Consider the following 25,336-nt stretch of genomic DNA (forward strand, 5'->3'; position numbering starts at 1 on the left):
GTTGCCTTGGTCCACTTTTGGATAGAATTTTCAGTAATGATCTACCACAGGTGCTCTGCAAGGCTGGTATCCCAATGTTTGCAGATGACACAACAGTATATTTAGCAAGTAAATCAATTAGTGAGGTGAAAACTAACCTTGGACATGAGCTCCTCAGAATTATTAGCTGGGTTGAAAGAAACATTAAGTATTGTGATTGGAACTAATCATTCACTAAGAGCTAAACCTCAGCTCCATCTTGAATTAAAAAATGTTACTGTCAAACAGTCAGAGAAGGTGAAGCTACTGGGAGCTACTATTAGCTAATAGTGTTGTCTTAAAAATGGGTCACAGCCTTGCGATTATTAAAAGATGTTCCAAATATTTACCTAAACAGTTAATTCCATATGTCAATCAGAGTCTTGTTCTGTCTCATTTGGACTATTTCAGTCTTTTGGTTCAACACGTCATTAATAAAATGTGAAAAAGTTACAATTAGTGCAAAACAAAGCTGCACGAGTGGCTCTAAAATGTGCTTTCAGAACGAGTGTAGAAAAGGAGACGATTGTGTACAATAAGTAACTTTGTAAGAAGTATTATTGCTAAACAAACACCTTTTTATGTTTTACCAAAAGTTGCCTTTTAGTAGAAATACACATTGTTATTCAACAAGACACTTACCACACCATAATAAAGGACAAAAAACGAGTTATAGCTTTGAAAGGCAACTCAAATTATATTATGATAGTGGCACATGAGCATTTAGAAGAATTCTAAAAAAAAAATTCTTCTAATGATAATGATTGCTTGTACTTACTCCATTTTAAAAAATGTGTTTGTTTTTTTTTTTTTTTAAAAGACCCCAGGAAGAGTAGCCGAAGCGGTAAGCCGCTGACGCTAATGGGGTTCTTAATAAACATAAACAAGTTCTGCAGCGATATCATCCTAAATATTGGTCAGTTCCAGTTTGTTGATGATTCAAGGGGATGCAGCAGATTAGCGTTAAACATTCCTTCTAACAATTTATAAACATTTTTAAATTTTTGTACTTTTGTTGCTTTAATGATTTAGGTTTCATTTCAAATTTTTCTTTCCTATTGACTAGGCAGTCTCTTTAATGGGCATAGATGAGCTCCATAATTCATGGCTGAAAAGCACTGAGTGGAGAATGGGTGAGTGAAGACGCATCACTGCAGCCATACACTCTCTACATTAGTGATTCATTCAGTCACCAAGTTCTCATTTAGTGAAGTTTTTTCTTCTTCTTCTCAGATAAACCAGTGATTGGAGTGAGTGAGGTGGGAGGGAAAAATCCCTTCCAGGGCAACGTTCCTGCTGTGGTGAGGAAGTACAGGTATCAATGATGGATTTAATTCCAAGCTTCAGCCCCCCCCCCCCCCCCCCATCTGGAATGGCTATGTCATTTCAGTATATTTTTCTTTCTTTTTCTTTTAGTAGCACGCCGCTCCCGGAAAGAAGAGGCTCTCTTCAGCTGCTGCCCTCCAGGCCGACCATCAGAGTCGGAGCTGCTAATCCAGAGCCGGCGTGCTTCGGGCCCAGTCGCTGCTACAAGTCTAATCTAACAGTGGAAGAGGTATATTAAAGAGTCGTGAATTATTTTTGACCATTGCAAAAATATCGGTTGCAATATAAGTTTATACTAAGTTTAGTGTCTCACACACACACGAGGCAGCGCGACTCAGATGTAATAGCAATTGTTATCTCAACCATCGTCATGTCGATGAAGCACGCCTCTTTGATCTCTTGTTTTGAAATGATATTTCCGTGCACACTCTACGTTGTAGATCCACTCGCATTTCTCCTCAGGTTGTTTTTAAGATCCTGCAACCATCATTTAGGGCTAAACTCCATGTCCAGACATCTCTATTATAACACATTCCCAGCAGTGCAACTTGTAAATCCCATGAGCAGGACTATAAATCATGAATTGCTGACTTTAAAGCAGAACTAAGCGACTTTTTCACTTTAATAAATCCTTCTTATAGTCCTTGTGAGGGTAATACAAGTGTTTATGGGATGATTGGGGGGTCTTTTACCCACCTGCTGTCTCTGGCCAGAAAACAGCACTTGCAACTTTCTCTGGGAAAGGAACAAGTCCATGCAGTGACAGCTCAGCAACAGTCACACACGCGACGACAGTGTGTGTGGTTGCTCAACAGGCACGCACACACTCGCAACCTAGCACTCCATCAGGCAGCGCACAGACAAATATCCATCCATTTTCAGAACCGCTTTGTCACACACAAACACACACATCACACATTTCCGTATTACTCCCACATCATGAATTTATTTTTACTCGTCTCTCTTCCTCATACTGTTCACATGGTCACATAAGACTATATGTGTGAAAGCACCCTTAGTGTCACTGTTGTATTAGGATTTTTCAGTGATCGGTTGCTACTGTCTTGGGAGAGCAAAGGTGCACATATATAGCTGTGGGGTGGGGTGTGGCAGGCGACGGGGGGTGCAGAGTTTTTACAACAGTGACATAACCAAAGGGGACCTTTAGCGGGAGCGCTAAGCTGAAGTTACTTAGTTCTGCTTTAAAGTAGTGGACAAATATCTTACTGTCCTGTGACAATCTCCATAGTTTCCAGTTCAAACGTTTTCTGGTAGAAACTGGGCTACTTGGCTACATGGAGGCTGTTCACAACCAATCAGATATTTAGATGCTCAAAGGCCCTTCTGTGTTTCCTTAATCCTGTGGTTCTCAACCTTTGGATCGTGATCCATTTTAATATCAAGAATTTCTAGACATTATTTTTTCTTCCCCGAACTAGTTTTTGATAAAAATGTCTTATTATTAACTAGATTTATATTTCACAAAGTGAAAATATAAAATACAGTTGATTAAGATTGTTTTAATTTGTATAATAATATTAATAAAACAGTCTAAATATAAGTTTTTAATTAGTCATTTATTTTTTTTCAGTTACTAAAAATTTCAGGTGACCCCACATGGGGTCCTAATCCCAAGGTTGAAAAACATTGCCTTAATCTGATTGGTCAAAACACTGCACTCATTGCCAGTGATTTTATCCTGCTAAGAGCATCAAAGACTGAGTCATCTGTAGGCTTTGGGCAGATAATTGTGAGCAGCATAAGATGGCTCAAACCTGATTGGATGAAAACTCTTTGATAAATATACACCTCCCCCTAAAAAATGTAAGCTCTGTGGAGGGATGGACACACTGTTTGGGATGATTTCATACTAATTCTGAAAGGTTGACCACTGATTAAATGTCAGCGTGAATAGAAGTGAGACATTTAACAGTGTGTTTGTTTTACTTTTCTTTTCAGGCCATAAAGCAAAACAATAAGGAGCACTACAGGCGCCTGCTGGAGATGGTAACAGAGAGATACAATAAAAGCCAACCTCTCCCTTTCAACCAAGCAAAACCACAAGAGTGAGTGGGACTTTATGCTCCTGGAAAATATGTGTGTTATTAACAAAAAGGCCCTTGATATTTTTGATTAGGTTTTGATTTTTTTTTGCACTTGTGCTTCCAGCTCATCGCTGTCCCAGGTTGATCAGAAAATGGTTGCGTCAGGAAAAACCTTTAAATTGGCTCCCAGGATGCCTTCAGGTGGGTTTGCATATTGGAGTTAGATGTTTTTTTGGCAGTTTAGTAAAAATATGCCAGAAGTTCTCAAATCCCTGGAAAGCCTTTGTATCAGTGAACATGACCCAGTGTTTCTCCAGCTGTCAGTTGTCTTTTCTTTACAGCTGCACCCACAGTGTTCACATGGAGAAATGCATCTACATCAAAGGACAGGTTAGCGTAGCAACACAGTTATATGTGACGATCATACTTAGAATAATGCGGAGTAATAATTCAGCCCCCACTGACATGCTTTGATTTTCAGGAGGAGTGGCTTAACCTTTAGCAAATCCTTGAGTGAATCTTTTGAGGCCACGGAGCCTGTTCGATGTACAAAGGTACGTGTCTTGCTTGTTCTTTTGATGTTCTTTTAATTCTGCTGGGACGTCATTTTTTTGTGCTGTTATTTATTTATTTTTTTTCAGCTTAAACAAACAACAGATTTGGACCTCTCTACAGAAGTAGCTACTCGTCTTAATCTGGTGGACAGAGAGCCCCCTGTTGTTGGCCCCTCAGACACACAATCTGTTCATACTAGGCTCACTGATGAGGACATACCTCGCCTGAACAAGGTTTTCTATTGAGTTACATTTATGAAAACTAGACATTCAGTTGATCATCGCGTTCATGTATTTGTTGTCCATGTCCGTAGGAAATGGCAGCAGAGGTAAGTGGTGCTCTTGCTCAGAGTGATCCCAACCTGGTCCTCAGTGCCGCTTTCAAACTCCGCATCACGCAGAGAGACCTGGCTACTCTGCAGGAAGGCTGCTGGCTCAATGATGAGGTAAGAGGAAGTGGGAGTCTAAAGCTTGGACTGACTGCACTTCCTGCGCAATGTCCCATACTTTTTGTATGACTTCCCATTAGGGTTGGGCACCGGGAACCGGTTCCTAACGTCCGGTTCCGTTACAAAGATGTTTGAATTTCGATTACTTTTTTTGATTCCTAAATGCCCACACTAGTTTGTTTCTACGGCTTGTATTACTCCGCCCTTTCTTGCTCTGTTAAAGGTGCGTTCACACCGAACACGACTATAGCGACTGCAGTCACATCAATATACAGTAGTGATGCTTTTTGGTCATTTCATTGCTCCAGTGACGTGTGCATTTAGCTGTTAATATTTTATCAAACGATTCCTCTGGGCATAGGAAATTTCTCTTTTTTGATAAAGGTACTTGAATTATTTGAGAAATTGTTTCAACCCCACACTGGGAAGCCATGAGAAGCCACCGTAAACATGCAGCATGTTTGGTTGAGCATCTTAAAGGCCTTGTTTGAAGGACCACAGTGGGGGTGTCAAAGTGTAGCAGTCATTTTCCCCTCTCTGTGTCCTGAGTTCCTGCATAGCAAGTACAACAGAAAACAGTTTAAAAATCAAGAAGAACAATAAAAACAGCTGAAAAATTATTAAATCAACGATTATATGCGTGATACTCAGTAGAGAAAGAGAGTGGCTTTTAAACTGGATGTTCACATTTTTAAAATCCAAAACAAAATGTTGGAGGTTAATGCAAAGCCACTGCAGAGCAAGTTTTACCCTTTCAATAAGCTTTTGACTTAGATTTTTGCTTGTCTCACACTTCTTAAATCATTTTCTCTGTTTTTGTGTCTATTTTCCGAAGGTGATGAACTTCTACCTTTCTCTGGTCATGGACCGATGCTCTGGTGAGCCTGGACGGTTAAAAGTCTACACCTTCAGCACCTTCTTTTTCCCTAAGTTGTGTGGTGGAGGAGGGCAGACTGGAGGACATAGTGCTGTGAAGCGCTGGACCAAAGCTGTAGACCTGTTCTTGTTTGACCTCATCCTGGTACCTCTGCACCTCGGTGTCCACTGGGCGTTGGCTGTAAGTCAAAATAAAATGCTGATTATTTTACCAATGTCTCACCAAGATATCTGATAAATATCTGAAAGGCAACAGATTTCCTTTAATATAACTTTAACATTGAAAATATCTGTTTTTGTATACCCCCTACATTTGTCCGTCTGTTTTGTTCTGCTGTTTTTCACTCAACCCTACCGCTTTCATTCCAGGTGATTGATTTGAGGACAAAGTCGGTGAAGTCTTATGACTCAATGGGCCAGAGACACCATGACATCTGTAGTCTTTTACTGTGAGTCCCCTTTTCTCTCCTAATCCCCACTTAAGATGCAGTCCTGAATGATTTTTCATATTTTGTATAATTGCATAAAAGACTGTTATGGTTTTTTTCTTCTTCCAGACATTATCTAAAAGAGGAGCACAAAGTAAAGAAGGGCAGAGAGCTGGAAAGCACCAAATGGACTGTTCGAAGCTACAAAGCTAGCGTAAGTCTTACTCCAATTATGTAATTTGGTCCTTCACTCTGACATTAATGGATTTTTATTACGTTTGTAGGAAATCCCTCAGCAGAAAAATGGAAGTGACTGTGGTGTGTTCGCCTGTAAATATGCTGACTATATTGCAAAAGGAAGATCTCTTACATTTAAACAGGTACATACAAAATGCATAAATTCACGTAAATAATCAGTGAAAAGGAATTGGATGAATGAAGCAACTGCATGCTTTTGTGGTGGAGTTTATTTATTTATTTATTTTTTTAATAATTATTTTGACAATTACCAGTATTTGAAATGAACATCTTTATTTCCACAGTGCCACATGCCACTCTTTAGGAAGTTAATGATGTGGGAAATTCTTAATCAGAAGCTGCTGTAAAGGACGTCAATGATCACAGTATGGAATTTTGTCGACATCGGCTGAAACAAGAAGATGGACCAAATAATTGAACTCCATGGAAAATCTCCTCCAGTCTCTTGTGATCTGGATACATGTGATAATGATAATATGATTTATGATCAGGGACGTATGAAATTGTGTTCTGACGTCTGATTGAAGGGTTTACTAGTATGTATGAACTGCTGGTGTTATGTAATGTTCTCAACACTGACTAAATGTTTTTTGTTGCTATTTAAAGTTTATCTTGAAGTGCCTTTCACACTAAGCTCAGCTTTTGTTTTTTGTAGAATTATGTTTTCTCCTCTCATTCATTTACAGCCTTTGATTAGCTCTTCAGTCATTGAATTAAAGTGTTGCAGCTGAGCGACTTATTTTTACTGACAGTTACCGTATTGGTTAAATGCATCCATTCAGACAAAATCTGTATAACTTATTCTTGTGTTATTTATGACTGAATGAAAGTGTTTTTGCAGTGTGTGTACAGGGTGACTTGTGTTTGGATTATGTACAGTTAATTTCCTCATATTAACCATGGCACGCTACTATCTGAAGCTTTCCATTAAGTGTGGCATGAGGCTTTTAGAATAGTTGTACAGGTTCACTCTTTATACAAGCTGCTGTACAAACAAGCTGTTAATATGTGAAATGTTTTGCTCTTCCTAATAAAGTTTAAATAGTTTTTTTTTTTTTTTTGTTAATTTGCATTTGTTACTTGTTAATTTTGAAGTTTCATATTCATTGGCTGAAAAATATGGTTTAAGAAACTGAAAGCAAGAGGTCATTTTTTAAATGACTCTTTAGCTGGTAGACTAAATTGTGCTTTTAGTGTTTTTGTAAGATAACGGTTGTATGCTATGAATAATTGTCAGACAAATTAAAGAATGAAACAAGACATCAGATTAACCATCAAATCAAAATTCATAAAGCAATTATTAATAGCAGCATTTGTATTGTGAAACAAAATTTTTCTTTATTCAAAGTTTTTTTTTTTTTTTTTTTTTTTCCCAGTAACTCAATGTGCCTGCTATCAAGAATTAAGCCTTAATCTCGAGTTTAAATCAAACACCTGACTTAAAACAGTAAGTTAGCATCAGACTGTTTTATTTGATTAATTATAGTTTCAAAAAGAGGCAAATGGTACTTTGTGCGCTGTGAAAAATATTTTTAAAAAATGAATATAAAAATGTATGTTAATTAAATTTCGGTAATATAAACTGCAAATTCCATATTGTTTAATTATTTTTTTCAAAATACATTTATTTAAACTTGATTAAAGATCTTGTTGCTAATTAACATGATTTTAAGATATTTTTAACTTTCCAGGAATCACCATATTGTATTTAAAAAGTAAACAAATGGAGTGTTAATAATTTGTTTTTAATGCAATCGTCCTTTACAAATGCGCCACAAAATAAGGCGTAGATGCTGACTTTTTAAATTTATTTAATTTTTAAGCAGCTTGGAATCGAAATAAAATCTCATTGGCATCGCTACATTTCCTGTTGTGGCTTTTAATGTGAAAGGTTGGGTGGGTCTCTTCCGCTGCGACTCTGCTTTTATAGCTTTGGTCCGACGCCTGTTTGCCTCGTACTCGCAGCAGATTACAGCACCGTTTAACCCCCTAGTAATTATTTTATAGGACTAGCTCTGATCTTTGTGCTAAAAAAAAATGAGCGACACTGAGAAAGATTTCCGGGAGCGGGTAAGTTTTTAGGTTTAGCGAAATGGACGCAGTACTACGTTGATTCGGCTTTAGTCGCAGTTGTATTCTTGTCGTATATCGATAATAAAAGAAAAGCCGTTTACTGATGAAAAGTCTCATGTTTTTCGTTAATTACATATCGTGGATATTTTTACACTCAAGCGTCGACGGAAGTGCATATTTTACCCACGAGTCGACATTGGTGTTAATTTAACTGTGATGCTAACGTTAGCTAATCTTGCGGCCTGCAAAGCGCTGCAGTACAGACACGCGGCCGCCATTTCTGCTCTCACTGTAACTAGTAACTACGTCCTCGTCAAATTATATTTATGTGAAGTAAAATACTACAATGTTATATAAATATTGTGCGGATTTGACTGTAGATATTTATAAACTCAGCGACACTGTTTTTTAGCATCATGAAATTATATTCAGGTTAAACCTGTAGCCCTGAACCAGGTGTTGGTTCTGAGCTGTTATTTGGTGCTGGTTTACAGATACTCAAATATTCTTAAAAGCAATCCTCAACACAATAAATAACCTCAATATAAAGTCTCTCACATTGCAGGACTGGAGACTTATTAATAATGTAGCGGGAAATTAGTCTTGGAATGTACCAAAGAGCTGATTTGAGACATAGATTTTAACCAATGAGCACATCTGGAAATATATGTATATTAATAAATTTTTGGATCAAACTTGGTGCTCTTTAGGAAAGATAAATTAGGAAGCTAATAGAGGGTTTTCACGGCGCCTCATCAACCCGGAAGTCGCCATTTTGGAAATAAAGGTTCACGTCTATAAACAGCACGCAGACAAGAAAATCACGAATTTCGATACGAAATTATGAACTATTGCCGTATTTTTGGCTGTACCAATCGTTCAAACAGTGAGACACAATTGGAGTTTTATAGATTGCCAAAATCGGAATTCCTTTGTTAATCTCAGGGGGAAATTGGTAAATCATAACAAATCAGGGAGAACAATTTCACAGGTTATCAGAGGAAAGGAGGCTAACAAAGCTAAATCAGGATCTATGAGGTGAAAATCTAGACATCTGAATATGGTAACAACACATCATCAGTAGGGTAAAAACTAACCTGCAGTGGTGAGAAGTGTAAAAGGATGATGTAAACATGTGATTTTCTTTTCCAGTATTTACATTGAGTGTGTGTAGATGTACATTCAAATTATATAATATATGTATATGTGCATTTACAGTTACAATTTTGTTCCAGGGTTATTTCACAGCAACAAGTCTGGCACTCTTTGACTGTTTAGCGTTCATTAGAGTGACAGCCTGGGGGGAGAAACTGTTCTTCTGACGGGTTGTTTTGGCGTTGATATGAGTTATATTGTCACACTAGAAAATTAGTTAAGAACTGCTGCAAACAACAATTTACTTACCTGAAAGAAATGGGCCGAACAAATTTGGATGTTGTCCAGATTTTTGCCTTTTTGTTCTCCCTGATTTGTTATGATTTTTGGCAATCTATAAAACTCCAAATGTGTCTCACTGTTTGACCGATTGGTACAGCCAAAAAAACATGACAATAGTTCACCATTTCATCTCGAAATTCAGGGTTTCCTTGTCTGCGTGCTGTTTGTAGACCTGCTGCTTTATCTCCAAAATGGCCACTTCCAGGTTGATGATAGGGTGGATCACCTTGAAGAACTAGCAACAGCCCAGAGCCATCACCTGCCATCATTTGGTCGAAAATGACACATTTGCAGCTATCAATTTATAAAATTTGATTTCTACTAAATGGTTCTGGTTCTACATGACTTGTTTGGGGATAAACCATCTGGCAGTGTGTTTTCCAGTACCTGCTCACCTGTGGATTACACACAGACTGGGGCTAGTACTATAAGAGGTGCAAAAATATTGTGTAATGTTTGGTCAGAGATAGCTGCAATTACTGCATGGCTAGTATATGTTGTATTCATAAATAAATAGTTCTGTTTATCAATAAAATTGCAACAAATGTTGTTTGATTGTGGTGACTGGTGACCAAAAGTATTTGCCGTTAAGAACTGGGTTTGTTAGTTGCTTAGATTGTCTCACACCTGAACATTTTTAGTAAAATATTTTTACAAAGCACAGATTTTAAGGATTTTATCTCCATTTCGAAAAATGTGGCACCTAAGACAAAAGAACTGCTGCTTTAAAATAAACGGACACATGTGGAGTAGAGCCAGTACCATTTTGTGAGCATGCACAATAAATGTTGAACTTGCGATCTTGTTGTTTTTTCTTTGTATCTTTTGGTTCTATCAGAAACCAACATGCCTTATCACCCTTGTTTGTTCTTTGTTAAGGTTGAGGTTGGAAGAAAGAAAAAGGCTGAAGACGTTTCAGATGTTCAGAAGTTGTTAATGTTTGAAGCTGATGGTGTTGATGCATGCTAATGTGTGGGCTGCTGAAAAGAAGCAATCAAGATCTGAACCCACTTCTAGTGTTGTAATGGCAGATGGTAAATGGGGGAAGAGGAGGAAAAAAGAAGTCGTTTATTCAAACAGAAGAAAGAAGAAATGAAGGGTTTATGAAGTTAAGAAGTTATGAAGTTATGATCAGAAGTTTACCTGGGTATGAGTAATTTCCTAAAAGCCTGCTATGTTTATACTTTTTTTCCATCCTGCTCTTTTCTCTCAGCATGCATAATTTTTGTTTCTCTCAATATCAGACACATCACTGGCCAATTCCACCATTCTTTTCAGATATTTATTTCAGTCTGTGTTTCAGCTAAACTAATGTCTACTTTAAAACTGTCTCAACATTTTCTTGATATTAATAAGTGTTATTTGTCAAAATTTAATAGACGCCCAAATGTGCAGCAATCCCTCTGACAGTGGCATGTTGGGAGCGAGCGCTCTCCTCCCTGCCCTATGTGTTTATTTCCTGACACACTTGGGTTCTGACGTTATTTTCTGACCTACCCAGGGCTCACGAGGTGGTTCAAGGAGCGCATCTCCTCGTGTCTCGGTGAAATCAGGTAGCCGCTCCCCGGCACGCTCCAAAGATGGCTCCCGTCGATCCAGGTCCCGATCTCGATCTCGCTCGCGCTCTAAATCCAGGTGAGATACTTTGTTGGATTAGTAAATGTGTGATGGTCTTGTTTTCTGATGCTCATGGGACAAATGTCTATTTTTTGTGCAACTGTTGTGCTCTAAAATTGGCTTTTCTCATCTCCAGGTCTCGATCCCACCGCAGCTCACGGAGGCATTATTCCCGTTCTCGATCCCGTTCTCGCCGTCGCCGCTCCAGGAGCCGTTCACATAGTTCTGAGTACCGCCGGCGTAGAAGCCATAGCCGGTCCCCGATGTCAAACCGCCGCAGGCATATTGGCAACAGGGTATGATGAAAATGTTTTCATAAAACCAACGTAATGGACATGGCAGGAGTTTGTTTAACTTGTGTTAATCAAAAAAAGTTAGATTTTTTTTTATTAATATTATTCTGCAAGTTATCTCATTTGTGGGTTTTTTCACTCATTCTCATAGGCCAACCCAGACCCAAATGCCTGTATTGGTGTGTTTGGTTTGAGCCTGTACACCACGGAGCGGGACCTGAGGGAGGTTTTTTCCAAATATGGCCCCCTCAGTGATGTTAACATTGTGTATGACCAGCAGTCACGGCGCTCTCGGGGCTTTGCTTTTGTTTACTTTGAGAACAACGAGGATTCCAAGGAGGTAAGAAAGACATGATGGTTTATGCTCCTCAGGTTTCTTTATTGGCCACGTTTACATGGGAGCTTTAATTCCTCTTTCAACTGACCTTGTAAACACTTAATTCCTAAAGCTAATTTAATTCAGAATTAAACTTAAATCCAAATTAGGTGGCTGGTTTATTCCGATTCTGGCAGCCTGGCACTAAGACCCGGAGACAAAGTAAATGCGTCCCCGTACTGCATTCACAGGCTGTAATATCACCAAGTTTATCATTGTACCCGTCGTTAAAGCTACTATCTTTACCAGTGACTATTTATTCCTGGTTATTGTTTTCTGGAGTTTTACTGGGCTTTATTTACCAGTGATAAGTTCCTATCTCTCTTCTACACCATGGACCAAAGTGTATCATTGTTGAGCTGTTGCTTCAAAATAAAAGTGAAAACAGTTCTCATGTGTGGTCCTGTGTTACAGCCGACAATAAAAGGTTTGTGTTTTTCCCGAATAGACGTGATATGTCACGTTTGCCCCCTGTCCAATCAGAACCCTTCCCAACCCCCAGACTTAAAGCGGAATAATCGTTTTTTTATGTAAACCTCAATTCTGAAATTACTATTTCCATGTTAATAGGAAACAGAAAACTTTAATTTCGAATGATTTCATTCAGAATAACTAATTCCGAATTGAAAAAAAACATGTAACCGTGGCCATAGTTTAGTGTCAATGGTCAGATTGAGAAATGCTTGCTCTCCAGAAATTATATATGTGAAATGCTTGTGATAAGAAAGAACTACCCTTTTTTTTTTTTTTTTTTTTTTTTTTTTTTTTTTGTAGAAAAATTTGCAAGTTTTGTTCCGTGTTTGTGTTGTAGGCTAAGGAGCGTGCAAATGGCATGGAGCTCGATGGGCGCCGTATACGAGTCGACTTCTCCATCACTAAACGGGCCCACACTCCCACTCCTGGAATCTACATGGGGCGTCCAACGTAGTCAGTTTTCTTGCTTTTTACATTCGCCCTGATTTTACATAAACTGACCAATTACTTCACGTGTGTTTACAGCGGTGGTGGTGGTGGCGGCGGCGGCGGTGGCAGTAGTAGCAGTAGTGGTGGTGGCGGCGGCAGTGGCTCATCTCGCCGCTTCTCCAGGGATTACGATCGTGGCTACGACAGAAATTATGACAGAGGTTATGATCGCGACTATGACCGCTATGATGATCGAGAATATAGATCCTACCGGTGAGAATTGAACTGTTTTGTTTCTTATATCACTGTTTAAGGAGCTTTTAGAATTTTGAAATTTTGAATGAATGTCTAAAGTCTTGAAATTGTTTGTTCACCCCCCACAGACGCAGATCTCCATCTCCCTACTACAGTCGAGGATATCGCTCACGTTCCCGGTCACGTTCCTACTCTCCACGTATGTTCAAACTATTCTTGTTCTCATAGAATGTCAGTGAATTTTAAACAAAGTCCATATTTTGTCTTTAATAATGCTTAAAAAAAAATTTATTTTTTTTTTTTTACAGGTCACTACTGAGCATCAGGAGTAAACAGTGATAGTTTAATTGTATGACATTTTTGACCGTGTGTAGTTTTCAAGCTGTATCACAACATTTTTTTTTCTTTTTCAATAAATGCAGTCATGCGGTTTATCTATTGTATTTTTTTTTTTTATTGTTTTTATTCCCTCTCTTGTATTTCAGAAAACAAATCGTGGGGAAAAGATAAACCAGATAGGAAATGTGCAAGGTTAGTTTTTCATGTCTGCACCAAAAATTATACTTTTAATAAAAGGTGTTTTTGAGTTATTGCAGCGACTGGAACAGAAAGAAAATGTTTGCAGTGTTTGTTTGGCAGGGGTGAATAAAGTGAAGAACTGGCTTAACTTGGCTTTATTTAAGCAGGATTATTGATAAGATTGTGATGTTTATATCTATGCTCATTTTTTTTGTGTGTATAGGTGAAAACTTAAGACTCAAGATGTAAGTTCTGTCCCAGTTCGGTTTTAATAGTCGCCTTTTTTATTTTTCCATGTTGATACAATGCTTTTGTTGGTTGTATATAAATAAAACATTCTTGAGTCATTTGTGTGGTTTTGTTCATCAGTTAAAATGTTTAATACACAGGTTTAACATTGAACTTAGTTTATGATTATATTGTAAGAAAACAAGTTACATTATGATTTTAAAAATGAGCATACGAAATGTATTTATTTCTTTTGTGCTATAAAGGAAAAGGTTGTAGATTATGATCATGTCGCAGGCTCATCACCAGTCCTTTATTAAATTATGAACTAATGAGAGGAGAAGAAAAAATGGTATGAATCTTAATTTCAGGTCACCACATAAAAGAGCACCGATGGAAGGTTAATACATTTAAAGCAAGTCCAGATTAACTTCTCACACGATTTGAGAACCTTTTGCCTTATTTAATTGTGCGAAATATTAAACCCAATCCCTTATACATTACAGGTGTTAATGTTTTGTGATATGGTTTGCTGTGAATAAACGCAATTTTAAGCTCCACTAAACCATCTTGTGCTAAAACATACTTTTAAAGAACGCTGTCATGGTGGGGGGAATAAACTAAAATGTGTGCTATTAAACTTTAAAAATAAAAATAAAAAATCCCAAACGAAAACAAACTGAGAAAGCTGACTTGATTTATTTTTACTTTTTCGATTCTGACGTGTCACTTCAACACTTGGTCTGGCCAATCAGAGAGCCCCAATCTCAAACCACTTCCGGTTTTCTGTGCACCCTATCCTTCCACTGGAGCGGTGTGAGCAGACAACACGGAGCTAGCGCACAAAAACACAGCAGAAGGTATTTATTTGGTCTTTTCTCCGGCTGAATAACTTAAATGAAATTAGCTATCAGTTGTCACAATTACTTATCGCCTGTGTTAGCTTTTAACTGTTTCACAGGCCGGGGTGAATCCTTTTAGCCACCAGCTAACGTTAGCACAATGTGTCAGAATGACTGAACCACATGCTCTCAGCCGAGCCTACCTAGTATGTGGGGGGACTTCTGTGTGTGACACGTTGATTTAACTCTGACAGATGCCTCCCAAAAAGACCGAAGCCCCCAAGCAGCCCCCACTGATAGGGCGTTTCGGGACTTCTCTGAAGATTGGCATCGTTGGATTACCTAATGTTGGGTGAGTGTCAGCCGCAGCCCTCAGGCTTTCAAAAGCTAGTACTACTTATGCACAGGTAGCAACACAAACTCATTGATTACAAATAATCCCCGAGGGACACACACACATATATATATATATTCTTTGTTACTACGATCTTTCATATGTTTACTTGTTAGTACATTTCATTCAGACAGCTGCAGGTAACATCATTACTCAGAGAAACACATGAATATGCTTGGGCTTGGGTCTGTTCCTGTTTGGATTCTTGCATGCCCATTGTGGGTGGTTGTAGTCAATCAAAGGATCTACAGCTGTATAACTGTATCAATCACAAATAAATCCTGACTCACTCCTCACTCTGTTGCAGCAAATCCACATTTTTCAACGTGCTGACCAAAAGCCAAGCTGCAGCTGAGAACTTCCCTTTCTGCACAATCGATCCAAACGAAAGCAGAGTACCTGTTCCTGATGAGCGCTTTGATTTCCTCTGCCAGTACCACAAGCCAGTCAGGTGTGTGTCCAGACAGCTGATGAAACTGACCCTAAATCCTAAATTGTGGTTAGTGTCCAGCTGTTTTTGTCCCCCTCAGTAAGGTTCCCGCTTTCCTAAACGTGGTGGACATCGCTGGTTTGGTGAAAGGAGCTCATGCAGGACAGGGACTGGGAAACGCCTTCCTCTCCCACATCAGTGCCTGTGATGGGATCTTCCACATGACTCGTAAGTGTCTTTACTGCTATCACTGAATTTAAGTTATGGATTAATTTATTTGTCAAAGTCTTCTTTTTGTTCAGAGGCGGTCACTAATGGCTTCGACTAACCATTCTTAGGCGTATTTCTAGCATAATTTAGAGTTCTCCCTCCTCCAACACGGCTGAATCTAATGAAAGTGTCATTATGTCTATCCTTGGGCCGATTTTATTCTCTTTTTATCAATAACTTACCAAATTCATGTCCAAACGTCTTCTCGCAGATGTACGCGGATGATGCAGTAATTTACACTCAAGCAAAAACCATCCAACAGGCAGCTGCTGATCTCAGCTGCTCTATCCTCTGTGCAGAACTGGCTCTAGGATTCATGCCTCATGTTGAACACCAGAATAACTGTGTGCATGTACTTCTCAAACTGCCATGTTGAAGTAACCAGATCAAATGTCTTTCTGAATGGAGTGGAACTTGACCTGGTCTCAGAATTTAAATACCTCGGGGTAGTCCTTGATCTAACACTTTGCTTCAAAAGTCAAGTCAAAAAAGTGGCACAGGTAGTCAAATTTAATCTTCAAAATTTCCAGCATATTCAATATAATTGAACCATGGGTCCTGCAGTGCTAAAACATACTTTTATTCAATGATTATTTCTCATTTTGACTATTGCTTGACTACCTGGTCTCTTGCTTGCCCCACAACACTTGAAACCATAGAAAGTCTCCATAAATAGGCATTAAAAACACTTGATTAAAAAAATGCTATCCTACAACTACTGTCGTGTTCTAAAAAAAAACAGACAATTGGATTTTAAAAATATGATCAATTTGAAAATGGCCTGTCTGATATACAAGGTTCTGCACAACCTTGCTCCTCCACCACTGAAGGACTTCATCAAATCGCAAGATAATTCGCTGAGGACCACGCGAGCCTCCACCAGAGGAGACTTGATAATACCCCACAGGCGCACCACCTTCGGTCAGCCGGTCCTGTTTGTCCGAGGTGGGAACCTGTGAAATAGTCTTCCTCTAACACTGACAGAATGCCCTATCCGTGTGTGAAAAAGAATCAATTTCACGACATATCACTATTTTCTTGGGTTCCAAATATATATCTTTTTTTTTTATTTAAAAAAATCTATTTTTTTATTTAAAAAAAATCTATATATTTTTTTTTTTTTTAATGTTTTTTTCTTATTATATTGGGCAGTGTGTAATGCCTGCAATATTTATGTATGCACACAGACATTTTATTTTTATATAATCTGTTCAGTTCAGTGTTTAAACTGATACAATAGGATAAATATTTTTTTCTTATTTTTGTGCATTATTAGTAACTCAGGGTGCTTTATCCTTAATGTTCTCACTTACAGTTGTTACAATGCCGTCATTATGTTGTCATGGTTACTTTGACACTTCTACACAGTAGTTTCAGTGAAAAGAAACTTGTTGCACTTTATTTTATGATGGCAGTGTGTAACACTGCATTTTCTTTTTTCAGTGAAAATGTGCAAAAACACTAATAATAAATAATAAATAGAATATTTTGAAGCAAATAGTTTTGACTCAATTCGTCCTCCCAATGATCAATATCTTCTGATGAACACATACAGCAACTTGATTTTTCATCTCTGTTTAATTTTGATATTAACTGGATAGAATATCGTAATATCGTACAATGACCCACGTTTCGCGATACGTATCGTATTGCAACATCCTTGCAGATACTCACCCCTAATGCCCTACATATAGTTTGTTTAAAGCTCAGTTGAAAACCATAATTGCACACATTAATGGGTATGTTGTATTTTATTGTAAATTTCTTTATTCTGTAATGTGTACATTTAATTATGTAAGATAAGTAAACATGGATGAGTGGTTGTAAAGCTGAATTAATTTGTAAGTCAAATTTGATTATTGTATATAGGGCTTTTGATCATCTATTGATAACGATGTACTTACTGTAGATGTAAATTTTACTCTGCAATGTTTTGTGACCCGAGCCTGTGGGACTGTTGATGAAAATTAGCCTTTGGCTACAATCTGGCATGTTTGCATGCATGCCTTCCATGTTTGTTTGTTAACATGCATTGTCCCAATCAAATAAATAAATAAAAATTATGCAGAACTACTGACCAGAAGCTCCCTTTCTGGAGCTAGGTGCATTGCATCAGAGACCATGGCTACGTTCACACTGCAGGCAAATCTTTTTTTATTTAATTTTTTTATTTTTGCAGAATGCAACCTGTATCCGATCTGTTTAAGACAATTTGAACAACACAAATCTGATTTTTTTTTTAAACTCCGACTAATATGTGTCTAAACCAGGGATCAGATAATAAAGAAAGACTAGCAGTAACAAAAAAGTAATCAGTGTTTGTTTCAACATGTAACACTTTATTTTTCTTAATTTATGCAAATGTTTCATTTTCATTACATCTGAATACATATAAAATTCCCCCATTCAGATTTTTCTTGTAAAACAACTTTTAACAAATTGTGAAACATGTGGCATGTTTGTAGTAATTGATAAATTTTGTATTATTATTCAAAAAGCCACTTTTTGTTTTTTTCTCATCAAGATGTTTTAACAGTCTCCTCTGCGATACTTGAACACATTGTTCCATTGTTTCAGTTAAAATAAACATTAAACAATTGTTAGTTTAATACAAAAATGTATCAAGTGCAGCAGTATGTAACTCCAGCAAGAAACTGACTACACGTGTCATTTGTATTTATCTTTATTAGTTTGAAGCCCGGCAAATAAAATAAAATTGAGTCGCATTTGATGTGTAATATGAACAAGCACGCAAAAATCTGATTTCTCCAGAAATCCAGCCTACGTACCCTAACGCAAGATGGATTTGGGCCTTCCAGGACCTGAGCTGGACACGCCTTTGAAATAAACCTTTGTTCATTTGCGCAGTTCATTGAAGCTCGTTTCAGTTTTTGATATCATTCTTTCATTATGTCAAAAGTAGTTTAGTTTGCATTTCCAACAGGCTGTTTATGTTGTTGTGTGTTTCAGGTGCATTTGATGATGAAGATATCATCCATGTTGAGGGCAATGTGGACCCAGTGAGGGACATTGAGATTATTCATGAGGAGCTGCGATTAAAGGACGAGGAGATGATCGATCCGGTCATCGACAAACTGGAGAAAACTGCAGTCAGAGGAAACGACAAAAAGCTCAAGCCTGAATATGTGAGTGTCAGCTGCAGCACCTTCTAAACACACACTTTCACTACATTAGGAGAAATAGTAGAAATACCATATTAAAAATCAACCCATACTTTTCCAATAATAATTTTTTAAATGGTAAGTTACATACAATACTGGGGAAGGATTAATATTTAATATTTATTTTAAGGCACTATGTTTGAGCTGCTGATTTAGTTTATTCACGTTTAATATTCTATATAAAATATAACATTTAGTATTATAGTGTTTTTTGTGTTGTATATGTTACAACTAAGGATGCAAGGGGTGTACTGATCTAAATTTTCCCACTTCCGATACAATACTGATATTGCATCCTTAAATGTTGGTCGATACCGATATAATCCCATCTGATATTAGCCAGTCATACATAGTTTTTTAAAATTATTTTGTACTGTGGAATGTTAGAAAAGGCTTTATCAAGTATTATTATTCAGAGAACAATAATCAGCAACGGTAGGTATGAGAAAAAACTGACCCATTTATTATTAATCAATGGATTACATTAACTTTAACCTTAAACATAACTATAGTCTACAGTTAAATAGAATAAATACATTATTATAATAACTGAAAAGTAAGCTCAAAACAATTTAAACAAAAAAAAATATATATATATATATATATTTATACTTTTATAGTGTAAAATAATTCAAGCTCACCTTTTGGTTTATTTGCTGATATCAGACAGATTATAAATATCTGATCTGCTATTTTACCACTTTACAGTTATAACCTAACTGTTTAGATATCATCTGCTGGTTTGATAAAAGGTAAATTTTTCAGTGATCCTGATGAGAAACAAATCACAGTCACTATAATGGTGATTGAAACTAGAGGTGTCTAAAGATTCCCAGCACTGATAAAGAGACAGAACACCCTGAACAGGGATCTGTCACTAAACGTCTGCTGTTTTACGGTTCCAGGATATCATGTTAAAGGTAAAGAACTGGATTGTTGAAGAGAAAAAACACATCAGGTTTTACCACGAGTGGAACGACAAAGAGGTAAATGTGTCATATTTTTGATTGTATTGACAACAATGATCTGGTTCAGTTTTGAGATGCTGTAGTTTGGGACAATGTAAATGATGTCATGTGATCCTCCTCTCGGTTCTCTTTTATTAATTGAAAGACGGTCGTAGAGTAATACATTTGTTGCTTGAAAGACCAAATGTTTTCCGGATAAGAACACCTTTCACTAACTTGTAGTGTTTGATCTCTGTCCCACAGATTGAGGTGCTAAACAAATACTTGTTCCTCACATCCAAGCCCATGATCTACCTGGTGAACCTCTCGGAAAAGGATTACATCAGGAAAAAGAATAAATGGTTTGTTTGCTCGGCCTACTTTTATTAACCCTGTTTTGTTAGATGCACAAGTAGTCGTCAAAGCAACAATCTGCTCCTTCTCAGGCTGGCAAAAATCAAAGAGTGGGTCGATGCTCATGATCCTGGTGCTCTGGTTATCCCTCTGAGTGGAAGTGTGGAGTCCAAACTGTTTGACATGGAGGAGGAGGAGAGGAATAAATACTGCGAGGAACAGAAGACGCAGAGGTTTGACAATAACTAATAGGCCATTGTAGCTCCGTCAGCACAAAGCTGTTAAAACTTGTAACACAAATGAACAAATCCATGCTTTGCTCCAGGAGCAGCAGCAGCTCCTCCTTACTGCTTACCGCTCTCCATCGCCCATCACCGCGTAGAAGTTGGAAACTGTCCAATTCCACACCCAAGCCGTTGTTAGCGCTGTGAGCCGCGAATCTGTAAACATCCCCATCGTTTCTTCCTCAGTTCACAAGCGATGTCTGGTCTGCATAGGCTGGTGTCGCATTAGCACGGAGTGCTAACAGCTGATTTGTGTAAACAATTGGTCCGTGGCTCCAAGCAGTGACTCCCAACACGATCGGCAGCAGAAAAAGTAGTGCAGTTTGCATTTACATATATGGTAATAAAGTATAATACTGTATATATTCTATATTAAACTGCAGTGTTGTTTTAGCTGTAAGATAGTGGGAGAAGGAGGAGTTCACATTCTAGGAGGCGTGTTTGGTGACGTCACTTGCCAACGTGGGAAAAATCCAACTCGCCCGTTTAAAGCTGACTTTACAAAATGTGGAATAACAAGGGAGGGAGGAAACAGAACTTTTTCAACTCTGTCCCTCTGAATGAGGCTAAAGGAATGTATATCACTGTATCAAAACCATTATAAAGTGATTTTTTTCATCATGCCTCCCTTTTAATGCACTTTAGTTTTTTTAGTTTTATTTTATTTGAAAGGCTAATATAAATTAAAAACTTTGTTGTGGTTTTTTTCAAAAGCAAAGGCTACTGGAAAATTTAAAAAATGTCAGAATATTCAATAAACATTTACTTTTTAAAAAATGTCTAAAAATGTATTCTAGGCTATTTATGCACTATTAAAAAAAATATTTGGTGTTTGGCCAAGTTTTTTTTTTATTCGTCTTCATCATTACAAACTAAAAATGAAATTCCACCTCAGCTTTTGTTGTTTGTGTGTTTCTAGTGTTCTGACTAAAATAATAAAGGCTGGCTATGCAGCGCTGCAGCTGGAGTATTTCTTCACAGCAGGACCAGATGAGGTGCGAGCGTGGACCATCAGGGTGAGTGTTCCCAAATGTTTTAAACTTTGTCACAACACATCATGTTCAATGTAAAAAGACCAGATACAGCTTTCAATGAAAAATTTGCAATTTTATATTTCATATTGTAAGACATTACTGCCCTTTTTTTCTTTTGACCACAACTTATACCATCATTTACATCCTGCTTTACATGACTCAGACATTTTGGACAGTAAATCTGAATAATTTAACATAGACAATTTCTTTCTTTTTGAGTTTCAAATGATTTTGTGTTTTAATTCTAAGCGTTTATTCACTATTTATGTTGTGATTCTGACTATACTTTTTTTTTTTTTTTTTTTTTGAGGGGGTGGTGGTGGGGTAGAATAAAAAAGGTTAAACATAATTTGAGCTTCCATCAGGAAACTAATCTAATGACAGAAAAATACATCATTCTGTAAATAAGCTCATTAAAGTGAGACTTCACCTGCTTTTTCATTTCAATTCACAAAAACCTTTTTGAAACATTCCAGGCAGATTTTTCACGTTTTCATGATTTTATTCTTTATTTGTATGGAGCATTTCATATCCAAGGCCACTCAATGTGCTTTACATGATCAAAAAGTGCAACAGAGAACATTAAAATGAGCAGTGAAAACATTAAATCGACAATAATATGATTATAAATCCTCCTCTCAATAAAAGAGAGTCTTTAACTTGTTCACATTGGATGCTGACTTCAGCTCTGCTGGCAGTTTGTTCCACTTCTTTGCAGCATAACAACTAAAAACAGCTTCACCACGTTTGCTGTGAACTCTGGGCTCCACTATCATTAACTTTAATCCATTCTAAAATAAAGTTGATTTTAAAATGAAACAGTACCTGATACAGTTTAAGTATATCTGTGGCCTGTTGTTTTCAACAGAAAGGGACAAAGGCTCCACAGGCTGCAGGAAAGATCCACACTGACTTTGAGAAAGGCTTCATCATGGCTGAGGTGATGAAGTACATTGACTTTAAAGAGGAGGGCAGTGAAAACGCAGCTAAGGTCTGTGTGTTTACTTTTAAACATCAATGTTGTTGACATCTGAAAAAAACTAAATGATTTTATACTTTCTTTTCCAGGCTGCAGGAAAGTACAGGCAGCAAGGCAGGAACTACGTTGTGGAGGACGGGGACATTATCTTTTTCAAATTCAACACACCCAATGCACCGAAGAAGAAGTAGACCTCACAACCACCAGGAGGATGAGATGGAGAACAGTTCAGTCCTGGTCCAGAAGCTGCTGTGTTTGGTGGCTTCAGTGTTCATTTGAATTGAAGGAAGTCACTGTATTTGGAATCAAAGTTAAAATCCATCTTTCCTTGTTTGAGATCTACTGGCCTTGTGTTACGTACAGAGCATAGTGTGGCTATCTGTCAGGGGGTGTCCACACTGGGTCCTAGAGGGTTGCAATCCTGCAGGGTTGAGATGCTTCCATGTTAACACACCTGAATCTGTTGGTGAATAATGCACGTTATCAATCAGGTGAGATGAAGCAGGGTGATGTCTAATGCTTGCAGGATTGCAACCCTTCAGGACCACGTTAGCATACACTGCTATTGGTTTCACAGTCAACAAACATGTTTCGTTTTAAATATTGCAGCTGCTGCTGTGTTTTCCAGTTATTTACATTATTATTCTCAGACTGTTAAAAAGAGAAGAACGTGTTTATTATCAATAGAACTTAAAGTTTAATGCTTTCTTTAAAATAAATAAATGCATTTCATTTTTGATCAGATAAAGCTTGTTCTTAACCCAAAAAAAATGCTGAAAATCAGTGTTCCTACAATATTTTTTTCATGTTTTGAGAACATTAAAGCCATCAGAGTGTCTCTGAGGCCAGGAATGAACACTGTTGGATTGCTGTGGTTGTTTTGGGGAAGGGTGTGGCTTATGCAAGGGCCTCATCATCACACCGTAAACACAAACTGCTTTTATTGACTTTAACTGATCGTCAAAACCAGATGCGTTCTTTGGATTGAAACCTTCAGCCTGTGCAACCAACAAAAACTTGTTTGCTGTACCCACTGAGTCCCACGAGGAATCCTCGGTTTGGATTGTACCACACCTTGGACTCACCTTGAAGTTGTTTTATCCCAAGGAACCCAAGATGCACATCAATATACCTGTCAATAAAATGAAACAGAACCTACATTTCTTTCTGCGTCTCAGGCTCTTCATTTATAATTGTGTGTGACTTAAAACTCAATATTTAGGATGCATTTATGATGGATTATTTGGTCTAGAGTCTTGGTGAGCAAACTGTAAACTAATGTCTATGCACTTGTTTATTTGAGAGGAGACCAGCTTGTAATGACTTACTGTGCATGGACAAATGACTGTTTATCTGTATCCTTTCAACTCTTTAGTTTTCTAAGCATGTGTAAAGTCTTTGTTTTCTTTTACTGGTAAAAATTCCTCAGGTGAGAGACAATCTAAACAGTTGTGAGCTCATCTATCCATAAAAGCAAGGAATCTCTGTCTGTCCCTCAAATATGTCTGCGAATGAGACTGACCTGAGACTTTCAACATGGCTGCTGCCTGGTTCAAGGCTGTACAACGTCGGACTTGTTTGTACTGCAATGATACCGTTCATGAATTATTTCATAAAATTGTCTTAAATGCAGTTTTGCAAAATTGCAGGACAGCTCAATGTTGACAGGTAGTCATGGTAACTCAGGATATGTTGAAATCTCTGTTGAATCGAGAGAAGAGAATGCACAAAGGGCTTTTAAAAACTACGAAAGTGGGTCTAATATCCAAAATAGACACCCGTAAATATTGACAAGCAGGTGTCCTCAGTGAGCAATGTTTGTAACTAAGGTGAGTAATAATAAAAAGAAAAAATTATAAAATAAAAACAAAAATAGTCTTTTGCGATATACATGTAGCTTTTATTACAGTGCTAAATATTATGCTCTGCACAGTTCATTTATTCGACTAGCTACAAGTTAGTCTGTTTATACTGCCAGATTACATCCCATTTGAGATGACGTTAGCTTTGTTCTTTGCAAATTTTTATGTGCCAACTATGACGTTGACATGAATTATAGACATAATCAAAACTGGAAGGCCTTCTGTTGCCTTCTCATTTCGAATTCACCAAACCCTTCTGAGCTGTGACTGTTAAAACCTCATTCACTGTCAATGCGGCATTCGGGGCATGTTTTGGCCTGGAAAGTGTGCGTGTGTCAGAAAGTAATTATTTTTACACTGAACAGCAGGTATCAGCACTACTTGGAAAATGTTACAATTTCCAGTCCTGCCTTTGTGAAACCAAGGGGGTTTATTTCCTGTTCTAAATAAGCCATCTCCTTGACAAACTGAGTAGACATGATGTCAATCACGCCTAAAGGAATAGCCAATCAGATTGTCTCAGATCAGATGTGCTTCCTTTACATTTTGTCATTTAAAAAAATACTTTACCTATCCGTAACTTACCTTGAATATGTTCAAAACTAAAGACAAGGGAAGAGTTTGTGTTTTGGCTATATTTAAAGATACTCTGCAAAACTACGCTATATAAGGCATGTTGCCTTAGTCTACAGCCAAGTTCCATAATCACCAGTTTACATAGTGACTGATGATAATAAGCTCCACATCAATGACAGCAGACAAATTGCCCATTTCCAAATTCAATTCCTACCTGTAAAAAAGTTCATTACCACACCAAACAAATTCTTTGCAAGCAAATTATTATTTATCATTTCATATTAGCAGCCCAACCAAAATTATTCACTGAATTTACCATTTTCCAAAGAGTTTGATTTTTTTCGTCATATATCACTCCGACACAGAACACTTAGATTGCGTAAAAATGAAGTTCCTGTCTCTCAAACTCAACAATTATATAAGTAATTAAGTAGTAAATATGTGCATTGTTTGGCTTAAAAACAAGACAGTGGCTATCCGTACGGCTGCCGTATCAGTATACTGACATTCTATCCGTACGCAGCGCC

At 37.6% G+C, this 25,336-nt stretch overlaps 3 protein-coding genes across 9 annotated transcripts in view; all 3 read left to right on the plus strand.

Moving 5' to 3' along the window:
- The window catches only part of senp2 (SUMO specific peptidase 2), a 37,654-nt gene extending 30,646 nt beyond the window's left edge, over positions 1 to 7,008 (plus strand). For 2 of the 4 annotated variants that reach the window (XM_028437435.1, XM_028437438.1), the window contains exons 7-17: positions 3,304 to 3,410; positions 3,514 to 3,590; positions 3,731 to 3,779; positions 3,871 to 3,943; positions 4,031 to 4,177; positions 4,258 to 4,389; positions 5,228 to 5,449; positions 5,638 to 5,717; positions 5,826 to 5,910; positions 5,981 to 6,076; positions 6,239 to 7,008. In XM_028437435.1, the coding sequence (XP_028293236.1) occupies positions 3,304 to 3,410; positions 3,514 to 3,590; positions 3,731 to 3,779; positions 3,871 to 3,943; positions 4,031 to 4,177; positions 4,258 to 4,389; positions 5,228 to 5,449; positions 5,638 to 5,717; positions 5,826 to 5,910; positions 5,981 to 6,076; positions 6,239 to 6,301 (1,131 nt within the window). In that variant the 3' untranslated portion in view covers positions 6,302 to 7,008. Of the gene's footprint in view, positions 1 to 1,084; positions 1,152 to 1,251; positions 1,334 to 1,434; positions 1,574 to 3,303; positions 3,411 to 3,513; positions 3,591 to 3,730; positions 3,780 to 3,870; positions 3,944 to 4,030; positions 4,178 to 4,257; positions 4,390 to 5,227; positions 5,450 to 5,637; positions 5,718 to 5,825; positions 5,911 to 5,980; positions 6,077 to 6,238 lie in introns of all 4 variants that reach the window. The other 2 variants (XM_028437437.1, XM_028437434.1) reach the window with 2 other exon arrangements.
- An 828-nt stretch (positions 7,009 to 7,836) lies between these two features.
- tra2b (transformer 2 beta homolog) lies at positions 7,837 to 13,774 on the plus strand. 4 transcript variants are annotated; one of them, XM_028438453.1, is made up of 9 exons: positions 7,852 to 8,024; positions 10,344 to 10,611; positions 10,966 to 11,099; positions 11,218 to 11,377; positions 11,526 to 11,714; positions 12,562 to 12,677; positions 12,750 to 12,926; positions 13,037 to 13,107; positions 13,217 to 13,774. In XM_028438453.1, the coding sequence occupies exons 4-9, from the start codon at positions 11,345 to 11,347 to the stop codon at positions 13,225 to 13,227; spliced, it is 597 nt and encodes a 198-aa protein (XP_028294254.1). In that variant the 5' UTR covers positions 7,852 to 8,024; positions 10,344 to 10,611; positions 10,966 to 11,099; positions 11,218 to 11,344; the 3' UTR covers positions 13,228 to 13,774. The 4 variants fall into 4 exon arrangements, with proteins under 4 accessions (XP_028294251.1, XP_028294252.1, XP_028294254.1 ...); XM_028438450.1 differs by lacking the exon at positions 10,344 to 10,611 and having other exon boundaries at positions 7,837 to 8,024; XM_028438451.1 differs by lacking the exon at positions 10,344 to 10,611 and having other exon boundaries at positions 7,837 to 8,024; positions 12,562 to 12,674.
- A 634-nt stretch (positions 13,775 to 14,408) lies between these two features.
- On the plus strand, positions 14,409 to 23,529 carry LOC114456848 (obg-like ATPase 1). Its single transcript, XM_028438873.1, has 11 exons — positions 14,409 to 14,515; positions 14,752 to 14,849; positions 15,199 to 15,342; positions 15,422 to 15,549; positions 18,562 to 18,737; positions 19,679 to 19,759; positions 19,985 to 20,082; positions 20,167 to 20,307; positions 21,278 to 21,374; positions 22,261 to 22,383; positions 22,461 to 23,529. The coding sequence occupies exons 2-11, from the start codon at positions 14,752 to 14,754 to the stop codon at positions 22,560 to 22,562; spliced, it is 1,188 nt and encodes a 395-aa protein (XP_028294674.1). The 5' UTR covers positions 14,409 to 14,515; the 3' UTR covers positions 22,563 to 23,529.
- Positions 23,530 to 25,336: the final 1,807 nt, after the last annotated feature.

Source organism: Gouania willdenowi, chromosome 22 (genome assembly GCF_900634775.1).
Source record: "Gouania willdenowi chromosome 22, fGouWil2.1, whole genome shotgun sequence".
NCBI lineage: Eukaryota > Metazoa > Chordata > Actinopteri > Blenniiformes > Gobiesocidae > Gouania > Gouania willdenowi.